The sequence below is a fragment of the Ixodes scapularis genome, unplaced genomic scaffold (genome assembly GCF_016920785.2).
Source record: "Ixodes scapularis isolate PalLabHiFi unplaced genomic scaffold, ASM1692078v2 PGA_scaffold11__112_contigs__length_91849675, whole genome shotgun sequence".
NCBI classification, from domain to species: domain Eukaryota; kingdom Metazoa; phylum Arthropoda; class Arachnida; order Ixodida; family Ixodidae; genus Ixodes; species Ixodes scapularis.
Genome location: NW_024609837.1, coordinates 15,044,293 through 15,067,583, shown reverse-complemented (window position 1 = coordinate 15,067,583; position 23,291 = coordinate 15,044,293). Strand labels below are relative to the sequence as shown.

General features: G+C 45.4%; 1 protein-coding gene across 2 annotated transcripts in view; it reads left to right on the top strand.

Moving 5' to 3' along the window:
* The window catches only part of LOC8043297 (hemicentin-2), a 248,591-nt gene that overhangs the window by 166,655 nt on the left and 58,645 nt on the right, over positions 1-23,291 (top strand). For both annotated transcript variants that reach the window (XM_029972765.4, XM_042288829.1), the window contains exon 6: positions 11,132-11,318. In XM_029972765.4, the coding sequence (XP_029828625.3) occupies positions 11,132-11,318 (187 nt within the window). The remainder of the gene's footprint in view (positions 1-11,131; positions 11,319-23,291) is intronic.

Below are 23,291 nucleotides of genomic sequence, written 5' to 3'. Positions count from 1 at the left end.
TTTATTGTTTCTTTCTTCTCGTTTCTGGGGAATATATTCGGATAAAAGGAACAAGGAAAAAGTGACAAATCCAAACGAGGCCTCTGCTTGTGGTCTAAACGAGGTTATGTGGGACAAAGTGCACTACAAATCTGGGTATATCTTCTTTTAAAAAATTTGAGGGAGTATAATAAGGATGACCCCAGTTTTTATTCGGGAATAAAATCCTAAATGTACAGAGTTCTACACCTTTAATAAAAGTGTACCTAATTTCCAGTAAAGCTGTCAAGCCGGGGCGTTCGTAAAATAATTATACATCTATGGGTGGCTAGTTTTAATTTAAACGGATGATGAAAAAACGAAAATGGGAGGGGGTTTCCGGTACACTGATACCGTATTCACTGCCTATGTATCAGACTTGGCTGAGATTCGATGGAAGTTTAACCTTCTCGACCAGCTTAAGAAATCAACTAAAGTTTTCTTTATTAACTTTTTAATCACTGTTTTGGTGGGTCCTGTTGCAATTGCAGTATTCGCGGCAATCATAATCGGAGGTTAAACCAATATAAAGGTTTAGTGGGTGGTACAGATTTATGTTCTTCACTGTCTGAAACGACCGTTTAATGTCTTCTAAACAATATAGAACAATCTTTCCTTAAATATTTCAATAAATGCTTTTAAAGACTAAGAATTCATTGCCCACAGGTGTGCTGGATATTGGGTACTATATACTGACGGTTAATTCTACTTACTGGTTACTTCGAACTACTCCTCTTGCGGTCTGAAAGTAGCACCGTGAGCCGAACACTCGTGGCGCGTAAAAAATACCGGCATGGCCACAAACGGCGTAGCGTGAAAACTACGTAAAAAGGTCGCTGGGAATGTTGTTTTTCTCGTGTGTTTTTTTTTTTTTTTTTTGGTACGGTATTAACGCTGAGGTATCCTTAGCAGCATATGCAACTGCTAAAAAAACAACTCCATTCACCAAAAAAAGAAAAAAATCGATTTTTAGGAAGAGGAGTGCTCGCGCTTGCCGTAACGTGCGGCGAAAACGGCCGCTGCCTGGCGGCGAGAGAGTGAAACAGAGGGACAGGGGATTGAATGCACACCGCTGGAGTGACAAAACTGTGCTAACACCTATATGTTCGCCACCGGTACTACGCGTTAAACCGGTCACAACACCGCCAATGCATCATAAAGAGGCGGCCAGCTGCAGACGCCGTAGGAGACGCGTTTCCTGCCACACTGGCCATACAAACAAATTGTCTGCAGACACGTGTGGAAGCAAAACATGCCCCGAACAAGCATGATGCGTGCCCGCAGATATTTTTTTTTTGTTTGTCATCGTGTCTTCAGCTAACGGCGTTTTATTTTTGTATAAAGTGTGGGCGGACTGACTGTGGCTTTCTGGTGCCCGTTTTATTCGTCGGAAATTCCACGAAGCCACATCTCCCGAAGCATACGTATACACAGAAATATTTTCCGCGTCATTGAAAGAACACCGTAATCAAATATTCGCTATATTCGAGGATAACCTTTTTTGGCAATAGAGTTGAAGGAAAAGGGAACACACCTGCCTCCTCCCATTTTGAGCGCTCGTTAAAGCTGGGCGGACGTCTTTTTCCTGCTCTCCCCAGAAGCGCCAAGAAAATTTGCTCCCAAAGTATGGGAACCGCAAACTAGAAATTCACTTCAGTGCCCTAAGAGGAAAAAAAAAATAATGATAACGAAGGCGTTCGAACTATCTTAGAAATAAAACGTGCACCCCAATTCAATCGAAGGACAAAACGTTCTTTATTTAAAGATTTCATTCCTCTTCGTTTTTTGTTTGTTTTTTGTTTTATTAACGTCGGGGAAAATTTCTCTTAAGCTAGGGAAAGTGCCCCCCGGCTAAAGATAAACATCCAAAGAGGCTTCGGCGCCGGTTTTTCCGGGTTTTAATGAAGCCAGTCGATGCGGACCGAGGCCCCGGCTGTTCAGGTGTCTCTGATTCGGGCTCTTAATTCCAGGTGATTTAGAATAATGGGGCCCGAAAAAACGTTCGGCATAAGCTATTTGATTAGGGGAAGCGGCGAAAATGGCCGAGCGCTTTGCCTCCACTTACCCGAATGCGCGCTTCAGCTTTTGATTGGCACGCGGTTAAGTCGAAATCCGCCACAAAGCGGTAACCTTGATAAAATGAAAAAAACAAACACGCACACACACACAAAGGATCTACTGTTTTATGGTAATTACGGAACGATTGCCAGAAAGAGCAAGAGAGAGAGAGAGAGAAAGCGATAAATTCGTAGATTTTTTTTTTTCGAGATTGTGTAGTTTATAAAATGACATGATATACATTTCGTGTCCCATCTTTATGTTTGTTTTTTCAGTCATTGATCTGCACGTCGAGCGACGCGCGCGAAGAGTTTGTTAGACCGCGTGTCTGTTGATTTGTTTGTCTGGGACGTCAGGCAGATTGAATGGCTGAGCTTGAGCCACGATTTTGAGTATTGAAGTCGAGGAATTTTTAAATTAATAGGAGAGGGGTATGCCGACAAAGAGAGAAAAAGGAAGAGAGAGAGAGAGAGATGGAATGCTTCGTGTTGATTGAAGCGTCGCCGTAGGTGCATACTCCCCTTCAATGCAACGAATCTCCTAGTTTCGATTGCCTGGCTGAAATGAACGCTTGACGCTCGTAATATATCCAACTCGCGCACGGTTTTAGTATGTGTGAATTTGTTGTGTGGCGAGGTAATCAGAAAACTGATTATTGAACACACGACACTTTAGGTTTATTACGGGCGTAAAGTCTTTGCCGATCCCGAACATCATCGCGGTCGAAAGTCGTTGCGCGTGCTATAGCGCGCCCTCTCTACAATCCAGAAGTGAGGAGTACCAAACCAGCAGTGTCGTTCAGGGTCACGTGGACGGTGGAACCTAACAGTCTTGCGGAAACTCAACAATTGCAACGAATAAACTATAATCTTAACGTTTTTTTGTTAGAAGTTGCAATTAGTTTGCTCAATAGAGCACGCTAATTGTTGTAGTAATCTATACTCACGCTATAGGTAGATACGAGTTAACAATGCGCCAGACGCTCCGCCTCCAGCACGCGCTCGCTGCCTTCCGCCCTGATTTGGCTGCGCGTGCTCTGGAGTGTTACCAAAGACCGAAAAAGCTCACAATGGAAGTGCACTCTTAACTTGCGTCGCGCCATTAGCGACGAGTGAGGCCAAAAGCGTCTCCGCGGTCGTAGTTCGCGATCGGACAAACCATATAGCTTCCTGTACTACGATAATGCCTACGCAATCGCCGGTCCACGGAAAGGCAGATCCTGCTAATCACAACGAGGCAGAGGCAAATCCTGTTAGTGACATCACGAAAAAGACCATAAGAGGGCGCTACAGAAACATCTCGGCGCTAATAGGGAGTACTCACTGGTGGCCATAGCTACTTTCCTGTCCTTTTTAGCTCCTTGTCTCTGGTTTTTTTTTGTTTGTTTTTTTCTACTATGATGGCCATAGCTGCGTGCGCTGCTGCTGCTACATGGGCGCGCGCTGACGCTGAACTTCCAAGGTTCTTTTGCAATGTTCATTCCGGACCCATCGAGATTTCCGGTCTCAGCGGTCTATCAATCAGAGCTTGTTCAGATCATGCGCTCTAAACATCACCCTCTAGTATGAAATCTAGTGAATACCCACTATATTCACCAACATGGGCAATATGGCGCTTCACTGAGCAGTTGTGGCCCACCTACTGGTCATGTGTAGAAAACAAAATACACGACGTTTGCTTCAGACGTGGTGGCAGTATTATCTGCGGAAGCGCCTCGGGCATCTCAGAAAAGCTGTCTGCTTCGTACATGTCTGCAGACAGCTGTAATATGACCGTCATACAACAAAGAAACGCGGGCCTTAAACACTGTCTACAGTCTGTCTTTTGTATGGAGTGTTAGCGGTGAGACCCATAGGCGTGCGCACGGGGGGGGGGGGGGGGGGGGGGCAAAGGGGGAGGGGGGGGGGGCGGCCGCCCCTGCTAATCATTTAGGGGGGGGGGGGGGGGCGCAAAGTTGGCCCGACTCGAGGCGCGACTGCGCCGGCGGTATGGTTTCTTTTTCGACGGCATAAAACACCGACGCCAAAGTTCCCTCCCTCTAGTGCGCGCAACAACAACAAAAAAAAAAAACAACAACAAAAAAACAAACAAACATAGTAAGACGTTGCGACGCAGCGCCAAGCGCCAACCCGTCTGTGGCCAGCCGTCGGCGAAAAACCCTCTTCGCCCCTGGAAACGGCCCCCGCGTCGGCAAGAATCACGCAGGAGACCGTCCTTCTCATATCTGCGATAATGAACATTCTGCGCCTCACTGCCAAGGACAAAGCGATAGACGTTGTCACTAAGTGTTTTGACGTGGAGTCTGACAGCTTGCGGGCTGAGCTCCGCTTACTGAAGGCACAGGTTAGCACAGAGCACATAAAGCTCGGTGACTTTAATGAACGGCTAGACTGGTTGCAACAAAATGGCCTAGGAGCGTTAGTTTATAAGGACTTTTTTTTTTAAATTCTTAAAGGCTTTGTCGCTGTCACTACCTGCTCATGCGAGCGGACGTTTTCAAAGCTCGCCATTGTGAAAACAAAGCGGAGATCAACTATGAGTCATGACTCATGACCGGCTTCGGTGGCTTCTTTTACCGTTCGTTGAGCAACAGATTGCATTGTCAACAACTTCTGAGTCCGTCATCGAACAGATCGCGACAAAATCGCTAAGAAGTTTCCTTTAGACTTTTGACGATTGGTGAAAAGTACTATATCTCCCGCGTGCTACACATTTTTAGTAATCTATTCATAAAATATTTTTACCACCACATAACATACACATTAGTTTGTATAATGTTTGTTGAGCATGGCATAATGCGTGTGTGTTAACCTTGTGCAAAAAAAGTAATTATAGCCATTGTTTCTATTACATGTTCCTATCAAGCGCCAGAAAGTAAGATAAAAAAATGGCATGTCATTATCTTCAACAATTACTAGATATTGTAACTTGCTCTTTCTCGTATTTTTAATCTGCGGTATATTCTCGTGCTTTTAAGCGTTGCCATTACGTTGTGTATTGAGTGGCGTTTTTCGTCCTCTGCATGGACGTCGCAGACGCCATATGACAGCTTTCGCCCTGTGTAGGTGCACCCATGCGTTTGCCCTGTATGTATACTATATTTTCCATACTAGCAGAGTCACGTTGAGGCGATATTTTTAAATATTCTGCGCTGTTAACGATGGAATATCCGTCGCCTTTTTCTCTGGTTTAGAAAGAATAAAAATTCCTTGTACGCGCGTTGTGTCACTGACGCCTCAGCTGCGCAGGGACTGCCTTTCTTTGCGGACGTTTCACAAGAAAGTGAAACCAACTGCTTAATAATATTTTGTATATGTTACAATTCAATATTGTTGAAATAAACGTTTCTTAACCATATCTCGTCTCAGCACTACAATATGAGCGGAAGGACATCAGTGGGGGTGCGTTGGTAGAAAGAGGGGGGGGGGGGGGGGGGCGCTCTGGGGAAGCCTCGCCCCACCTAATGAAAAAATCCTGCGCACGCCCATGGTGAGGCCGACCATATACAACAAGAGCAGTTAACAGCCAAACTACAGTCGGTCTTCCTCCATTTCCCGGAAATGATAGACAGAAAGACGTATCTTTTTGTTTGTTTTTGAAGTAGATTTTTTTATCCTAGTTTCTATTATTGTTTTGGCATTGTTAGTAAAACCTTTTTGATTTGTATACCGTAAGAACCCCGTTCTTAGTAATCAAATGCAAAAACAGGGAGCGTGCGCGTACCGACTTCCGCCTTGCAATTAAGTCGCCCATAATTTTCTTGTTTTTGAAAAACGCAACTGCGACTTTTTGAGCAAACTTTTTAAGAAACTTTTTTTTTTTTGGTTTGGGGGGGGGGGGGTTAAAGAGGTTTCACGCTTTATTTACTACGTACAAAGTAAGTAAAAAAAATCCTCCTGGCAGTCATAAGTCTCGATTTTAACAAAGTACTGTTGATACCTCTTAATGGCGTCTTCGTAGAACTCTTTAGACAGCTACGCCTCCGAGGCCGTTTTTATGGATTCCGAAACGGACAAAACAAGGCCAAACCGTACACAGCTACTGGTCACATCTTTGTTATTCGTTGATTTGGAACTAACACAAAAATAAATAAAAGAAAAAAAAACGAAAGGGCAGGTGGCTCCCTCGCAGAAGTGTTATTTAAAGCAAGTTAAGAACAAGTTCCTCCAAAACTGGCCTTGCATACGTCCGGCGCTGTGTGCCAACTTAATGCGGAAAAGGTCTATCACTAAAACAACTTTGTTACAAACCTTACTAATCGTCTGAAGTTTCAATTTACATATCATCTCCCGGTCACAAGCGAAACTACACTATGCATTTTTTTACTCTGTAGTTTAGACAAAAGGCATCCACCATATTTGCGCGCCTCTACACTTTAGAGCTTCCGCTGTATAAACCGTCGGTATAAGAAATTCGACGCGCTTTATTTTGACTCGCATCTCCACCGCGGCACGCCGCTCGACAAAATAGATTTTCCCCGGAAGGACTTTTTGCGGCGTCGAGCGTTTAACGTTTGGCGAACAACAACAACAACGATAACAACAACATCAACAACAACAACACGGAATACCACGCGGGTGGAGAAATTGAGCGAGATATTTCTAGAATTCGAACAACGTGTTATTCGACGGACCGAGTTATCTCGCCCAATTCGAGCGCGTGACTTCCCTGGCGTCGGACGAAAGTTTGGTTCGGCAATTTGAACGTTCTCGAGCGAGCGTGGAGGGTGATGATGGAGGCCACAGAAAAGCCGACGGTCGAGTTCTGAGCAACGATGATTGGGATAACGCCCAACACCGCTCCAGGAAATGGGTTTGGCGCTCGCTCGCTCGCTCGCTCGTCGAGGTCTGCGGTCTGGAAGTGTTGTCTGCCGGTTGCCAAGCTATAGGCTTCGCCAGGGTGACCCCGAGTTTGGGCTGTTCCGGTCAGGAAAGGACAATCAGACGTACTGTTGGTTTCTGATACCTACGTTTTTTTTTGTTTTTTTTTTTTTCATGTTTGTTTACTGTCGCAAGTTGTACGCAGGGCCATGCATCTATGGGACAAAAACGAGAGCGCAGTCACGAGTAGCCGGTACTTGTATGTACCTCCAGAACCGTAAAAGGGCAAAAAAAAAAAAAAATCCGGCTCCTCGTGGTTAGATACTAATTTCCCCACCATGTGTTGAAATAAGATGTATGTGGACTGGGTGTATATTTTATGAAGTGTTATTTTATCAATACTTGCACGTTTCAAGCGCCAAAAGCACATTTTCTTCCTTCGAGAACTAAATTTTGTAAGAGCTACTTCGCGCAGCGCATGCATAATGCGCAAACCTTACTTTTCTATGTGAGAACCAGTGTAGAGCCACTAATAAATAAGCTTTGCTTCAGAGTAAGGACACTTTAGTCATATTGTTGGTTAAAACCATTGTTGTAGTTCTCAGATTATGTATCCGAAGTCGCAGTGACCGTTCTTCGCCGTCAACAAATATTTAAACAGTCCGCGACAGATCAACATTCTATCGCTTCGTCTTCGTGACAACAAATTTGAAGCTCACGAAACCGCATTTTTGTATCTTAACCATCTCCATAGCGCCTGATGTGCAATACAAAAACGGCGCTGAGAAAAAAAAAAAAAAGAAAAAAAAAATATCGGGGCACGGTGTTTTGATATTTTGAGCTAGAACGACTAAATAAGCTACGCTTCAGAGCAACCACACTTACCCATCTTGGTGCCTAAAATTATGATTGCTTTGGCTAGCCTTGGTTAATGCAGAGCCCATTTTACCGAACAAGTCGCCCACTCAGTGCAACACGCGATGTTTTTACCCTGAGACAGACATGTAAGCACCCTAACCTTTTCCGTATTTCCGTAAAAAGACGCTATCTAGTTGCTAAAAATCAAAAACGCAAAAACCAAGGAAAAGAATAGGGGACCGCACAGAGCGGTCTGTCCTGTCCCCTCTTTTTTTTTCTTGGTGTTTGCGGTTTTTATTTTTATCAGTGGACAGCAAACTATCCCACCCACCAAGTAATTTTGATACGCTATCTAGCGGCGGCCGTACGAAAATTACTTTGGAGTAACGTTCTTATCTCAGCCGCCGCAAGTGCTGTCTGCTATTAGTTATGTCCCCCCCCCCCCCCCCATCAAACCATTAGCGAGTTTCCACCGCTCAAGTGTCGGGAGAGCTCGCGCATGCTCACAGCGCATCTTATAAATGTTCCTTTAAAATCGGCTATTACGGTCGCTTCCACGTTTTCACTTTTTGAAAAAAAAAAAAAAAGCGGGTGCTGTCGGATGCTTTCTCCATTTACTTACGACAGGAAAATTTACCGCTCGCATTGAGTGGCTTGGGGACGTCAATCGTCTCTGGAATTTCGGGGTGCGAACCATCGATTTTTTTACTTTGCCTACATACCGCCTAAAATTAGTTTCTGGCGTTAATGACCTATGAAACATGCTCTCGTTCGTTACAAAAAAAGATAAAAAAAAAAGAGCAGCCTTCACCCCCTCAATCGCAGCCAGAACAAGCGGCCACGTGATCTGGAGCCGATTATGGCTATGTTCCGAATCTTACCCGAGTAGCCTGTCTACGTGACGACGCGAGGAAACGATCCACGGCTCGATTTTGAAACGGCCGCGGGATAATCTCCTGGATACTACGCGGATTGGATTCGTCTTGGGCTACCGCAAAAAAAACAACCAAAAAAAAACAGCAGCGGTGACAGAAAGTAGCAGACGATCGTTTGGATCGTAAAGAAACCACTTGAAAAGACGATGATATTAATGACGACGCGATGTTTTCTGAGATTGCCCCACCAGCTCCTTTTGGTCACCTTCCTTTTGGGCTGCATATTGAGATCAAAATTACTTACTCCTTTCAGTTAGACATCAGAATTTTGTTTTTAATCAGCGAGATCGCTGTAAATCACGTCCAGGGGTCCCAAAGGCATATGTTCCACGTATTGTAATTTGCACCGGCTACGTTTTGCGGAAAGTGCTTCTACGCGGCGTAGCTGTATAGCGCAGGGGGCTTTTTCAAAAGTGATATTATGGTGCCTGGAGCGCGTCTTCGGCGGGTGTGTTTGCCCAGCGTCCTATTCTGCCCATACATCGAAACTGCTCCCGAAGGGGACCAGTTTCGATGTGTGGGCACCGAAATGGCGTCATAAAAGGCGGAGTGTCAGGCTGTAGGATGTCGCGATCCTGACAGTTGATCGTAGAAGTGCTGGCGAAAGCACAAGAGAACGCGAGTGTCGCTGTCGTCACGGCGTCCTGACTTCTGGCTGCCGAAGCTTCCGTGGACTGCCACACTGGAGAACGACCTGCAGCAGAACAGGCGTCTGCCACATACGCCACAGCTGTTGGGACGCCGCCAGGATCGCGACCGGCGACAGCATGACACTTCTATGACGTCATCAGGAGGAAATCGAGGGACCACTTTTTTGGACGTAATAAACACACCAGTCGGAGACGCGTTCCAGGCTCCATGGTGATATGTAACTTAAGTTCGCTTTTACGAAAATAAGATAACAAACTCACAAAGAAAACTTCCAAACCTCTAAAGGCAATTTTTTGGGGAGTGAGATGGGGAGAGGTTGTTGACTGATCATATACACGAAATCTTCGAATCCTTCACTGCTTCACAAGCGTTATCCTCTCATTGTACACACTCCGGGGGAAACAAAAATACTTCCACATCATTTACCGCACTCGAACATTTTCAGCCTTGAACGCGAGAATGCGGCATTCCCTCCAACGCTGAGGACGAGGATGAGAAGAAGATCCTGTTTACGCTCGCACTCTGATAATAACAACAGGTATACTTTCCCAGGCAGCTGCACGGCCTGCATATGATGCATTCAATTCCTGCGTTGAAAACAGCAAGTCGCAATAACCACACATAAATGGCTGCACCTTATTCTTTGTCATTTCGAACGTCCGCCACCAAAGCCAACGGAGTAAGCGAGCTTTGACGGCTGTCGGCTCAGAAAGCAGACGACAAAGATATCACGTGACGTATTCACTCGATTTGATCCAACGTTACCCCCCGATCGAGGAATTAGCGTGAGTAAATACTCCGGAGTAAACAACCCGCTTCTGGAATGCGAGTTGTGGAGCCATCGAGTAAGCGCGAGTAAGTTTTGAAACACCACGGTACAAAACCTTTACCCCGGAGTCGGATAGAGTAAATTTTCGAACACAGCCTATAGGCCACCAGTCTTGGTCATAGCAACGCGCCGGGGGTGGTAATGCACAGGACACGCGCTGAGTTTCAGACATTAGAGAGTTTTAGTAGATCGTTCCCATGACTCCGATAACGATACCCGATACTCCGCCACCGCGCCTCCCGTGCGCATGCATAGTATCGTTATCGGGGCTATCGGAGGTATCGGAACGATCTACTAAAACTCTCTACTGTTATGGTTCGGTTATCGTCGTCATTGCAGCGATTGGACGCGTGTCACACCAGCTCGGAGCACGTGGAGCGAAAGCTTGCGCTGCAGAATCCGGGGGTCCTGGGTTCGATCCCCACCCTCTGCCTGTTTCGATCTGGATGAGCATCGTATCTGCGTGCGGTCGTGTATCACTACTGCATCTTCCAGTGGCGGGGAGAAATAAAAGCAAATGTTCCAGCGCATATCAGAAATGACGACATTCAAGATGGCTGTGCCCTTCTTTGAAAAAACGTTTACACATCATTCCAATATTTAGGACTCCTCAGCCCAGCGTGCGATCTCCTTAGCCGAGCACACGCATGTTCGTCGCTTTGTAAAGCGAGCGAATCACACGCCACACGCACAAACACTGAAAATGAAACCGGCCAGGAGCCTTTTCTTGGAAAGGTTCGTGGGCACTGACAGGACGAAAACAACGTCTTTACTAAGGCCTCTTATCAAAGGCAGGAAGCTTGTTCTGAAAACACCTACCTACCTTCCTCATCCCGTCATTGACAATCGTGCAGTTGTCAAATCGGTACAGACCTCAGTTTCTCAGCCTAAAAAAGTTGCGAGCGATGCCATGTTCGTCCTTCTGGTTGAGCCCAGCCGCATGTGTACACATCTGTTCGCAGGTATCCTGGTGGTTGGACGAGCAGAGGCTGGAACCGTTCTTCACGGACGAGAAGGCCAACGTCACCGCCATCGTGCTCCTGCTCGTACTCACGGCGGAGTCGGACAAGGCCACGCTCACGTGTAGGGCGCGGAACCCTAGACTCGACGGGCAGCTCTGGGAAGACTCCATCATCCTCAACGTTTTCCGTAAGTTTCGCACTTTCATACATAAAACCATTGTTTTCTTTTACAGCGGAGCTGTTAAGGGCTAGGTTCCACAGGATTGTGTCCGGTACCAAACAAATGTCGACACTACACTTTGATTGTTGCCGTCGCTCATAGATGGCGGTAGCTGTCCAAAGTGTTGCGTTTGCCGGTTGTCTGCTTGCCAGCGTCGCTCATAGATCGTGGCAACCTTTGCAGCCTTTCCACTCTGGCTTGCCGACTTGCCGACGGCCATTACTTCATTCCCACCATAGTACAGCTTCGCTGGTCGTCGTCCTTCACTAGAATGGAAAGGCTGAAAGTTTTTTGTTTTGTGGCGGTGTGAGGGGGGGGGGGAGGGGGTTTTTGTCAAAGAGAAACTGCGCCATGGACAAATCGAACGTCACGGACAGATACGCGAAAATAATTCCTGTTTGGAGCAGAACGAGGCATTTTTAGAAATCCTGGTGCATGCTCTTTTTTATGATAGTTGCTTTTGGGGGCGGGGGGAAAGGGAGGGAGAACGGAAAGTTCTGAATATTCTGTAGAGCCAAACTTTGTTGCCCGGATGGTATACCGACAAAACTATGAGCCTGCTCTTCTTTGGTATCAAGGCACACGAATACAGGGTGTTCCCGAGAAAAGCGAACTGCGTGTTTCGACCCGGGCAAATAAACTACGCATTGCAGAATACTCTAACTCTCTTAGAATGTGACACTCGCGGTTGGGATAGAATGCAAATGTTTGAGAAACTGACGTTACCTGTATCAAAAGATAATTGAGAAAGAGAAACTTTATGAGCCGATGTTCACCTAACCCTAACTTCGCAGCAACAAAAGAAAAAAAAAAGAAAAAAAAAAGACGGTTACAAATTTCCGTGATGCGAAGTTAGAGGGCGTCTCTTGAGGTATTTTGTTTTTGCGATGTACCATACCAAACAATCTCAGAAAAAAATATAAATCTGTATAAATATAGATCACTCTCCTCACATACTGGTTCTGCACCCTCCTCCTCCTCCTCCGTGTTCTCTTCCTCCTTCGTACCCTGTTCCTCCGCATCCTCCCCTCCTCCTTTTCCGCACCCTTCCATCCTCCTCCTCTGCACACTCCCCTCCACCTCAGTACCCTCCCTTCCTCCTTCTCCGTACCTTCCCCTCGTCCTCAGTACTCTCTCCTCCTCCTCCCTTGCACCTTCCCCTCCTCCTCCTGCGCACCCTCTCCTCTTCCTCCTTACCCTCCCCTTCTCCATACCCTCCCCTACTTCCACAGCTTCCCCGCTAAATTTAGCTAGAAAAGTGACGCCACGTGACCTCAACACCAATTCAGTTCCTCCGCAAGATTTAGTGGAGAAAATGACGTCACATGACTTCGTGTGCCGCCACTTATGAACAAATTCAATTTCTCCGCTAGATTTAGCGTGAAATTTGACGTCACGTGACCTTAGCACTATTTCAATTCCCCGCTAAACTTAGCGGGGACTCTGAAATGGTATGTAGGTATGTGGCGTCTCATAATGTAACACTGCGCATTCAGTTTCCCCGCTAAATTTAGCGGTAAAACTCTAGTCACATGACCTAAACACCAATCCAGTTTTTCCGCTAAATTTAGCGGGAAAACTTTGGCGTCCCATTAGGCAACGCGCGCGGTTACGTCGACGGCGAAGGCTACGCTGCTCAACGCGGAAGCAAACGTCTAAGGTCTGCGCTCTTAAAAAAATTACATCGAGGGCGCCTGTAGCATCTGGTTCAATGAAACAAACTTGTCAGTAAGAAAGATAACAATATTCCTTTTCTTGCTGGCAGGTGCTTTTCACTGATATAAATCTCACGAGCATTCAACTACTTCACCTACAACGTCTGAATAGAATTGTGCGGACTTGTATCTTTTAACTACTGTTCTGCAAATTGGCCAACAATAAAAAAAGATCTGGTGGGATGCATTATATTTAAAAGAGGTATTGTGCTGCGCACGTTCCCACAAATAAATGATCGGAAACGACTTTTGCAGCGCGAAAGTTGCGTCGCCAGGTTTAAGCTCAAAGTCCGCGCGCCCTTTCCCAACAATTCGGACGATATCAGAACCTGTCCCTGAGGCCAAATTATATTCATCTGTCCGTTGTAAGTTGGGCAGTGCGTCGTCCCGATTGAGAAGCCCGCTGACATCGAATTTCCTCATTAATAATAAATGCGATTCAACGAACTCTTGCAGGTTTAAAGTTTGAACAGAGAGCGGGAGAAAAGTCCGAAAGAGAGGAGGGCATGAGAAAGGAGAGGGAGATTTCGATGGTCCGCTTTGAGAATGTGAAAGCTCAGAGCAGCACAGAGAGATTTCGAATGGTAGAGTCCACGCTGGAATAATGATCGTCCTCGAGGATTATTTGCCGGTAATCAAGCCGTTGGAGTTGGAAGTGAGGGTCGGAGCTGGGCTCCCGATTGGAATTCGCGTTTAATTATGCGAACCTAAAGTTTTTGGCATACATGTTTCGTTTTATTATTTCCAAGTTTTTGTTCGTGTGTATATTTCGGCGGAGTTTTTCAGCGTTGTGTCGAAATGAAGCGCTCTGTCGGAGGTATCTTAACGAGAAGGCTTTAATAGCCATTTTCTAGCAATCGATTTGCAGCGCGCGCGGTAGTAGGTTGTGGCTACGCGCGGCGAGGATCTGCTAGTTAATTAAATATGCACTGACGACGATCGTTTCCTTCATAAATGAGGTTTAAGTTTTGGTAGGCTTAGAGTGTAAGCTAAGTCATACTACAGGGTGTCCACAGTGAATCTCTGCGATCTAAAACGAGCCGGAAAAATTGGCGCATGCGCATAAAAAGTCTCCAGCTTTCATCGAATATGCATTGCGGTTGTGAACGTTAGCTGACGATTTTCTTCCTGCGAAAAATTCGTTTTATAAACATGCCAGGCTTAGCGATGGTTGTAACGCGTGGCGCCATCTTCCACTAGACGCCGCGAGTGCGCAGCTCGTCATCTCCACGGTGCATTTATCGGGAGATGCGGCACGTCTTGGGAAGCATCGCTATTTCGGTCGAACCCGTCCAACGTTGACCCTGGCAAGTTTGTTGGTGTCATTTTACCCAGGAAGATGGCTATACTTTATAAACTTTCACCAGTTAAGGTGCACTACCCTAATCTGCGTTCGGTGAAAGTTTGATCTTTCTGTGGGAACTTGTTGAACATAACAGCGCACAAAGTCGAAGAACAAAGGAAAGAAAAACACAAGCGCTGACTCGCAGCTGAAATATAATACACGAAGAAGATGAAAGCATCGAAAAGGCTCGCGCTATAAGAGCGCGCCACAGACACAACTTTAAAGGCAGAGTACACCTAGCTTAAAAGAAAGTGTACACACAAGTACTCTACATCAAAATGGCATAATTTCAAACTACAAATTAGTTCTATTACAAAGGACCTTCACACAAATAAGGCTTCCTCATCCAACAGACTTACACAGAAGGCTGACAAACGGAACGCTCTCCTAAATTATTGATAATTGATGCTTCAAGAATTTCATGACTGTCCTTGCCTTTACATGTTCCAATAGTTTTCGTGTCTTGAAGAAAGGATGAACACAAACAATATCTTCCGTATAAAGAAAGATGGCTTTCCACCGTTGATTTCAGGAATCGATCATGTTCGGTGAGGCGGTCATTTACACACAGACCAGTCTGTCCCACACGACATCTACCATATGTCAGTGTAATGTTGTACACAACACAGACTGAACAGGAAACAAAGGGTTACCTGTGGGGTTTTTGGAAAACTTCTTTCGTAAGCTTGTCGGAATTTAAAAAAAACCTGGGTGTCTGAGCCATCTTTGGGGGAGCTGAAAATACCACAGGAAGAGCGAATTTATTGGCCACTCCTTTTTAAGTTATGCGAAAATTCTCTGCATGTATGGAAATTTTGGTGAATTTTTTTTATTAATGTTGTACCTACTTTATTGGCTACCTTTGATATTAAAGACAAAAGCTCCCACCACTCCATTTGAAACTTGAGAGGGGAATTCCGTCCACTTGAGTCACTCAACTTGGGCGGTAAGGCTTTTCGTGATTGAGTGGACGCAGGAAATGGTTAAAGCTGATCAAAGGATGGAAATCGCAATTCCTCTCTTCACCTCTTTCAAAAACACTAAGAAGAAACAAGGTGAAATTTTTTAGCATGTATGGTTTGGGTTAAATGAAATTGAAAGATCCAGGAATCGTAGCTTTCGTTCCTTAGGTTTTTCAAATTTGAACTTAAGGCCAAAACCACGCTTTTCAAATATGGCCACAACGTTATCTACATTATCTACCTTGTGTGTTTCCTTCCTTTATGATTGCCCTTTTTGCGTTGTTTTGTTCTACATATACCAACTTACCCAGCTGGAATTCATTGTGCGCACTCTATATATCACACAACCCTTCATGGAGTCTCAGTAAACAACGTTTTGTGTGGCTTCCCCTTTTAAATTTCTATTGCTAACATCAAAACTGCAAAATCAATGACTGCTACGTACGGGATACTTCTCCTGCATTCTGGCCGTCCTTGTATTTACCCGCGAAATTTGTACACTTTTCACGCATAGTGTCGTGTCTTGAAGGTTAACTCCGGTAAATTTTCTTCATTTTAGGGTTACGACTGTTTTTGGTGAAGTAAGTGTCTTTAAATTACAAACTGTAGTTTTTTTTGTTGTCTTTTTACTTTTCCATGCATTGTGCAGCTTTGTAGATGTGTTATCTTAAAGTTTTGTTTAGAGGGTCTAAGGAGAGACCGAAACTAGCGGCTCGAGCATGACGGCAACCGTCGTGATCAGCTGCATGGCCATCGCGTGACGCTAAGTTCGTACCGCGGTACCGCATAACGTGCTACTGGCCTAGTCGCAGGAGTGGTTCCGATAAGGCAGGCCGGGCTCAGAACGAGCCCCTATTAGCTTCTGGAAAACACAACAGTCCTGGTTGTGTGCAATAAAATGTGCAGAAGCGTTGTGAAAGCCAATCCTACGCTCGAGCTGAGCAGAAAGGGACTGAACTAGGGCCGCTGGTGAATGCCACCTTCGGCACCACGACGCGATTGAGCGAGCAGGGAGTCAATAATCTTCGTGCACGATCGCCGAAGTGCACCTACCAACTACGGACGCTAAAACATAACGTCACAAGCAGAAATCGTTCGCCGAGAGGTTTGAAAAGGCAGCAGGAAAACACGGCGAAAGAAGTGGCAGTACCAGCAAGTAGCCTCCGTACGTACGAACATGACGTCGGGGCACAAGGTTGCTTGACAAAGAGTCAACCCAGTGAATTCCCGCTGAGAACGTGGCGGTAGCATTTTTAATATCGGATTTAGAGTAGATGGCGGTTTTGCACTAAGCCTGGGGTCAGGCTGCTTATATATCATCAGTTTGCGTACAGTTTCGAACGCCAGTCACCGCGAGATTCGTGCTTTGAATGCCGTACGGTAATCAGTTCAAGAAGAGAACCTGGCACGCGGTATTCGAACCGCGGATATTCTGGTGACTCGTCTTTTCAGACTGTCTTTTGTATGATGTATGAGCGTGTGACGCCGGCTTTAGTGTATAATTTTGACAGTGCTCGTATTTGTCTCCGAAATCATTATCAGCCGTTTATTTTGGTTCGACTTTAGACTGGGGTTACCCTTTAATGAGATTGGCGCAGTGCGTGGTGTTAGATACATGCCGCGCCACCTGGAGCCCTGTGGGTACTCGTAAAAATGCGCAGCAGAGATGTGGGCTGTGAGAGCGCGGGACCTACCAATGCTCAAGGCCGCATTGGTGGGCTTTCCACGTCGCGTGCTGGAGGCCAGCGCTGCGTAGAGATTGGACAGGAGTCGCTGAGCGTACGCCAGTCGCACGCTGATGCGTCAAGGTCGGTTCACACAGGGGCGTTTTTCGACGTCACGCTACGTTGCGTTACGACCGCTTACGACCGCTTACGTACCGAGTCACCGGAACATCCGTGCGTCGAATGAAGCGTGGCGACTGGTTCGAGGAGAGCACCTTTGCACGCGACATACGAAACACGAATGTCCAAGTGACTCCTCACGTAACTTAAGAAATCGTAAGCAGACACCCCGTGTGATTATGCTGTATGTGTGTTTATGCAGCCTGAAGTTATTCTGCCTAAACGGGTGACTTAAGTATCTCAGCTGTAGATGAGCAAATTAGCCAGTGCGGTGCAACCGCTAGCCTGGGTCTTTCCTCAGCAGCGCCTCGCTCTGGCCAGTGTTTTGGTCACACGAGACGCGGCGCTCGAATCGTCGTCTTCCATTTCTCTGATCAAAAACAAACAAGGAAATTCGGTTGGTTGACCCCACAGCTGAAGCGTACCGCTATAGAGGCGTGACTGTTTGATCTCCTCCCCATTAGTCGTGTTAAATCTGTCTCGCCTTGGCTTCGCTGGCCAGTTTAGGTGCCGTAGAAAATACAGCGCTGTACTGCCACGCTATTTAGGAGGGGTTGGCAGGACCTGCAAAATTGTAGCCTCCTTACTACCACGCGTTTTTTTTACGAGCTCCCAGGGTCCTCCACGCGGCGCAGAATGTTTCGAGAGTGATGCACTCCGCCGTTCACAATTCATTAGGCCCCAATAATAGCGCATTATATTCAAAAAGTTACATTTTACGCATATTATGGATGTACACGCGCCAGATTACACCCGCCCTTGCTGACCTTCTCTCGAGTCACTAAAACGGGCATGGACGAGCCTCCGCAAAGGCCAATGCTAGGCAGAAGGACACAGTGTAATAAAATATGTTAATAACTTGACCCGCTATGGTAATGATGAAGGGAAGTAAACGAGATCAGAGAAAACTAAAACAAGGTCGTTTATGGGGGCGCCTAGAGCCACTAAATGAGCTGCGCTTAGGATATCGGCACTCCGTTCCCCGACATTGTTGGGAGTGCCGCCATTTTGATGCTTTTGCAGAGCAGACGCAACTGCCGACTGTCATGATTCAAAAGTGCGACTTCACCAGCATTAGATTTTGGTGTTAGGAGGCTCAGGTAATATTGCTTTGCTTTGTCACGAACTGTTTAAACATCTGTGGAGGACGGAAATGCGTTTCCTGTGATTTCAGATAAAGCTTCAGGTAGCTGGCCACCATGATTCTAAGCCACAATGTGGGCAAGTGTCGTTACTCTAAAGCGTAGCTTATTTAGTGGCTCTAGCGGCGCCCACGCAAAGCTGCCTGAAAGCGTCCATAACGCAGTGTTGTATGGAACGGCGTTCCTAGAACGCGTTCCTTTTAGGAGAAACGAAGAAACGCCGCTGTTTATATTTCCATCGGTGGAACTGGAACGGGAGCGCGTTACATTTTTACTGGAACGGAGAAAAGAACGGCATTCCTTTTTTTTTTTTTTTTTGTCTAGTTGAGTAATGTTTCTTTTATTTCAAAAAGGGAAATTCTAAAAGTATAGAAACCATATTTTTCGAAAAGCAGGATCTCGTTAACTTTTTGGTTACTCATCTGAGGGTTTATATTGTGTGGTCCTCGTCTGGTAACAGTCGGGTGCAGGAGAGCTAGTGGAAATCCATTATTTGTTCAGTGCCCGAAGCTGCGGTACGAAAAGCAAAACTTTTTGTCGAAGACACAGAAATAGGAAAGTTTCAAACTCAGCTACTTTCTCTGCTTCCACGAATCCTCCTACACCCAGAAAACTAAGGCCGACTACAGCCATCACTGAAGTTCCACGAAGAGAACTACATTTACAAGAAAAGAACACGCTGCCAGACATCGAACACATCTTTGTATCCGGAACATTGGTCACTTAAAGGATAACCAAAAATAAGCTATATTCCTTTTCCCCTTGTCTCCCACTTTCAAACTAAACAACGAATCCAACTTTCACGAAGAAGGACTTGTAGTTTTCATGACTGACTTTCCAAAAGCCCTTCTTCACTTGCTCGTCTTGCGGGCACCTACATCGAGAAGCAACTGTTGTTAAGTTCGAACAGGGGACTTTGTTAGATTGTAACGTGTGAGGTTGTTGTAATACGCTCGTGCAATGTGGGATAACAGTACATTTGGCTCGTCTAAGTCGCCCACCACAAACATGAATATGGTTAAAAGCTGAGATTTTTAAACATGAATATATCAACGAATGAAACCCTGTTTCGCTTGTTTTCCTCTACTGCTGCCCTTCCATCACAACATTTAAATTCCTATGTTCCCATTTGATGAGGTAAATAAAAAAAAAAAACACGAACACTTTCCTCGATCTAACTAAATATGATAATCATCAAAATACGAATGTAACGTATATGTAACAATACGTTCAATTTTTTTTTAATTGTATCGGTAACGATCGAGCTCCTTTTTTTACATATGGAATTTGCAACGGGAACGCGTTTCACAATTGAAAAGAAACGAGGAACGATATTTTGTGTTTATTTTAGGAACGTGTACAACACCGCAATAACGTAAGCTTACTTTGACTACTGTAAGATATTTGATTGGATGACTGTGACGAACAATATATTGAAACAAGTTATGGCCCCATTATCGTGCGGCGTTTGGTAGATACGTAAAAACCGGTTCCGAATAAATTGCAATCGAAAAAAATATATATAAACGAATAATATACGAAAAGTGTAAAATCTCTCTCAAGCATAAAATCGCACCTATCAGTCTTAAATCAGAAGCTATTTTATGAAAGACTCAAAAAGAAAAACAAGATATCAATCGAGTCTAGTATGCAATTGCCTTCAACTAGGCGCGAGATAACTGTGCTAACGAAAGCCCTGTCATTTTAAAGCGCCTCACTCCTTGCGCATTCACATGACAGTTCATCTTCGGCCTCCTCGGCAGCTTAAAGGCAAAGTGTCAGCCAATAACACCCCAGTTGGTGGATATGAGCTCCAGCAGGCGTTCGAAAATTGACAAAAGCATCTTCCAGCGGAGGTGCCTTGTAAATGAGAGTTCGGTTGGTCCCGGAAAATGTTCCTAGATAGTCTAAGTTTATCCTTTGTATTGGCGTGCCATTCGATGGATCGAAACGTGATCCACCAAAGCTTATTTTCTAGCTTTGCATTGGGAAGCAATATTAATTAAACTGCAGATGCTCGCGGGGAAGGATAGATTTACTCTTTATATAGTATGCGAAAAGCTGCTGGCCTAGCTCCTATACTCCGTTTAATACTTAATAGAAAACGCTGTGAAGGCTACTGGCGCGAGCGTATGGCTTCATCTAAGGTTTTCTTTGCGGGAGAACGCCAGCTAATGATGAAGCACCAGGCTTGCGCCAGCAGCTTTGACAGTGTTGCATATTAAAAAACAAAAACTGAAACGGTCCTGTATTTGAGGAAAAACGTTTAAATCGTCTTCATTTGAATATAATAGAATAGTTTAGTTCAGACATACATGTGGCTGGGATTCTGCAGAAAAAGAAGGCAAAACGCCCTCTCACGTGGCCGTCAACAACCCCCCTCCCCCCCCCCCCCCCTTATAGTCGTCAACATTAACTGCATACAGTAATTAAGCAACCAAATCAAAATAAACATAGACATCTGTGAACAATTCAGATCAATATTATTCATATAGATAAATGAACATAAGCAATAGTCGCAATAAAAACCAAGAAATGGAAACGAACAAGACACAAATCATAAAGCAAAAGTAAGAGAAAACTGCATTCATTGACATTAACATCGCATTATCAACAACACCATACAACCCACGTCTGACATTAACATATCACAACTTTTCATAGCACCATGAAAGGAAGACATATTGAAGGCACTATATTTGAAATAAGCACACAGAAAAGTTACATATCCATTATGCACAATACTCTAAGGTAGGCGCTCAGCTTCAAGGAAATATGTTTTGAATGTTTCCTGGACCTGTGGATTGTTCGACACTGCTATGGCTATTTCCAACCATACAAATAGTTCTTTCAGCCAACTAATTGCAGTTTCTTCAAGCTCTTGCATATTCTCTCCGGAAAAGAACACGTTAGTATCATCAGAGTACAATATATAATATAGGGAGTAAGGGGCACATTAACCATATCATTTTTATATTACGAATAACAAAGCTACAAGGATGGAACCTTGTGGGCCTCTAGGACAACAAATATTGAAATTATTTTTCAACTTGGTGCACGGAGGCTGCAGAAATTCAGTTTCAAAGTACCGCTGATGACGTCATATCCAGAGTTTTCGGAATCTCCGCTCTCGCACCTCTTCAGCGCCTACCAAAGCTATGCGCGCGCGCTCTTACTATTTTCGAAAAGGTCAAAAAGACACGTCACGATTGGTGGCCGTGCGGGGGAATACACATGGCCAGCTTGGAATTGTACGCGCTGCCCACACGAGCGACACGCGCTTCGCGGCCGAAAGGTCCTAGTATGACGTAACGACATGTCGGAGGGTTTTCATGTTTTCTGGCGTTTAGTTACATCTTCGTGGAAACATGGACGTGATATTCAGATTCACGGGATAAAAATACTCTAGAATTCCACCTATAAATCGCTTTTTCCTATAGCGGAGCTGTTAAGGGCTAGTTTCCCCAGGAGCGTGTCCGGTACCAAACAAATGTCGACACAACACTTTGGTTTCCGCCATCGCTCATAGATGGCGGTAGCTGTCCAGAGTGTTGTGTTTGCCGGTCGTCTGCTTGCCGCCGTCGCTCATAGACCGCGGCAACCTTTCCAGCGTCGACAACCAGACAGCTGGTTGCTGCCGTTGTTGATAGATGGCGGCAACATTTCTTCGGAGGAAGAAGAGCGGGAACGGAACGAGTGGCGATGTGCGCAGCAGCAGCGCAAATGGCTCCGCAACTGCCGCGAGGCCGCTATCGCCTGTAGTTCACTGCGTCGAGCTCTTCAGATTCTCTTGCGAAATAAGAGAAGATCGCTCGCATGGAAAGCCACTGACGAGAGCAGAAGCTACTGCACCGCTGCTCTTCCTTCTTCCCTAGAGGGGAAAGGTTGAAAGTTTTTTTCAAGAACCCCTTCAGCTTAGCTTTATGGCTGAACGGTTTATAGTCTTTTTTTTTTTTTCCGCGAAGCATGAAAGGGACATTGACAGGGTGTTTATGCTCGCCGAGGTTTTTTATTTGAACATAACGTATCCCAACTACCCATAGCACAACTTGCGGCTCGAAGTTTGTTTTCTTACCACCCGAAAACAGCCGGTCGACAATTGGCCGGTTTCAGTCGCGTTTACTCTCATTTACGTAATCAAGTGGCGTTCAAATTATGTGTACCAAATATATTCGATGTCGGGGGTTAAGACACACATTCAATCTTAAAAGTATAAAAAAAAATATGAACCCTATTCTTCTGGCCTCTAAAAAATTTCAAATACGTTGTTCGAAAAAAAAAATGTTCCGCATATCACAGGAAATGCATTTACACGTCATTCTCAATATGGTGACATATCGTGGGCCGGACAGCGCGACGGCGGCTAACGACGGACCGACGTTATGACGGACGTGGGGCCGCTACCTCGGAATTGTCGTTGTTCGTGGTACCGGCCAATCGATCTTCAAGCGTAGAACATCGAGCGGAAGGGATATAAGTGCGAAACAGTCGCACGACCCACGGTTCACGCAAGTTCGTCATTGGCGGTGTCGGCTTCAAAAACGGGGAAAAAAAAAAAGGCGGTCGGGTGAAGTTATCTGATTTCCGACCTGAAGATTCCGCGCTCGTTGTTTCGGTTTCGGTTTCCAGCAGTTGAGTCTTTTGGCTTTATTACAAGTATGTGACTCTGCAGCAAAATAATGATTGGGTAGATTCTTAAAGGGGTACTCCACCGATTTTTTGAGCTACCTCAACTGACTATATTTTCTGACTCCCCGGCTTTTACTCTCTCCGGTATGCTATTTAGAATCGCGAAATTCATAATAGTTATTGCGAAATCGGCAAATGAAAATGATGCAAAAACCAACATTCAAATATACGCGCGCTTTTCAGGGCCGTGACGTCAGTGGCAGGCAGGCTTGTCAGTCCAGCAAGCAGCCAAAAAATAGAATA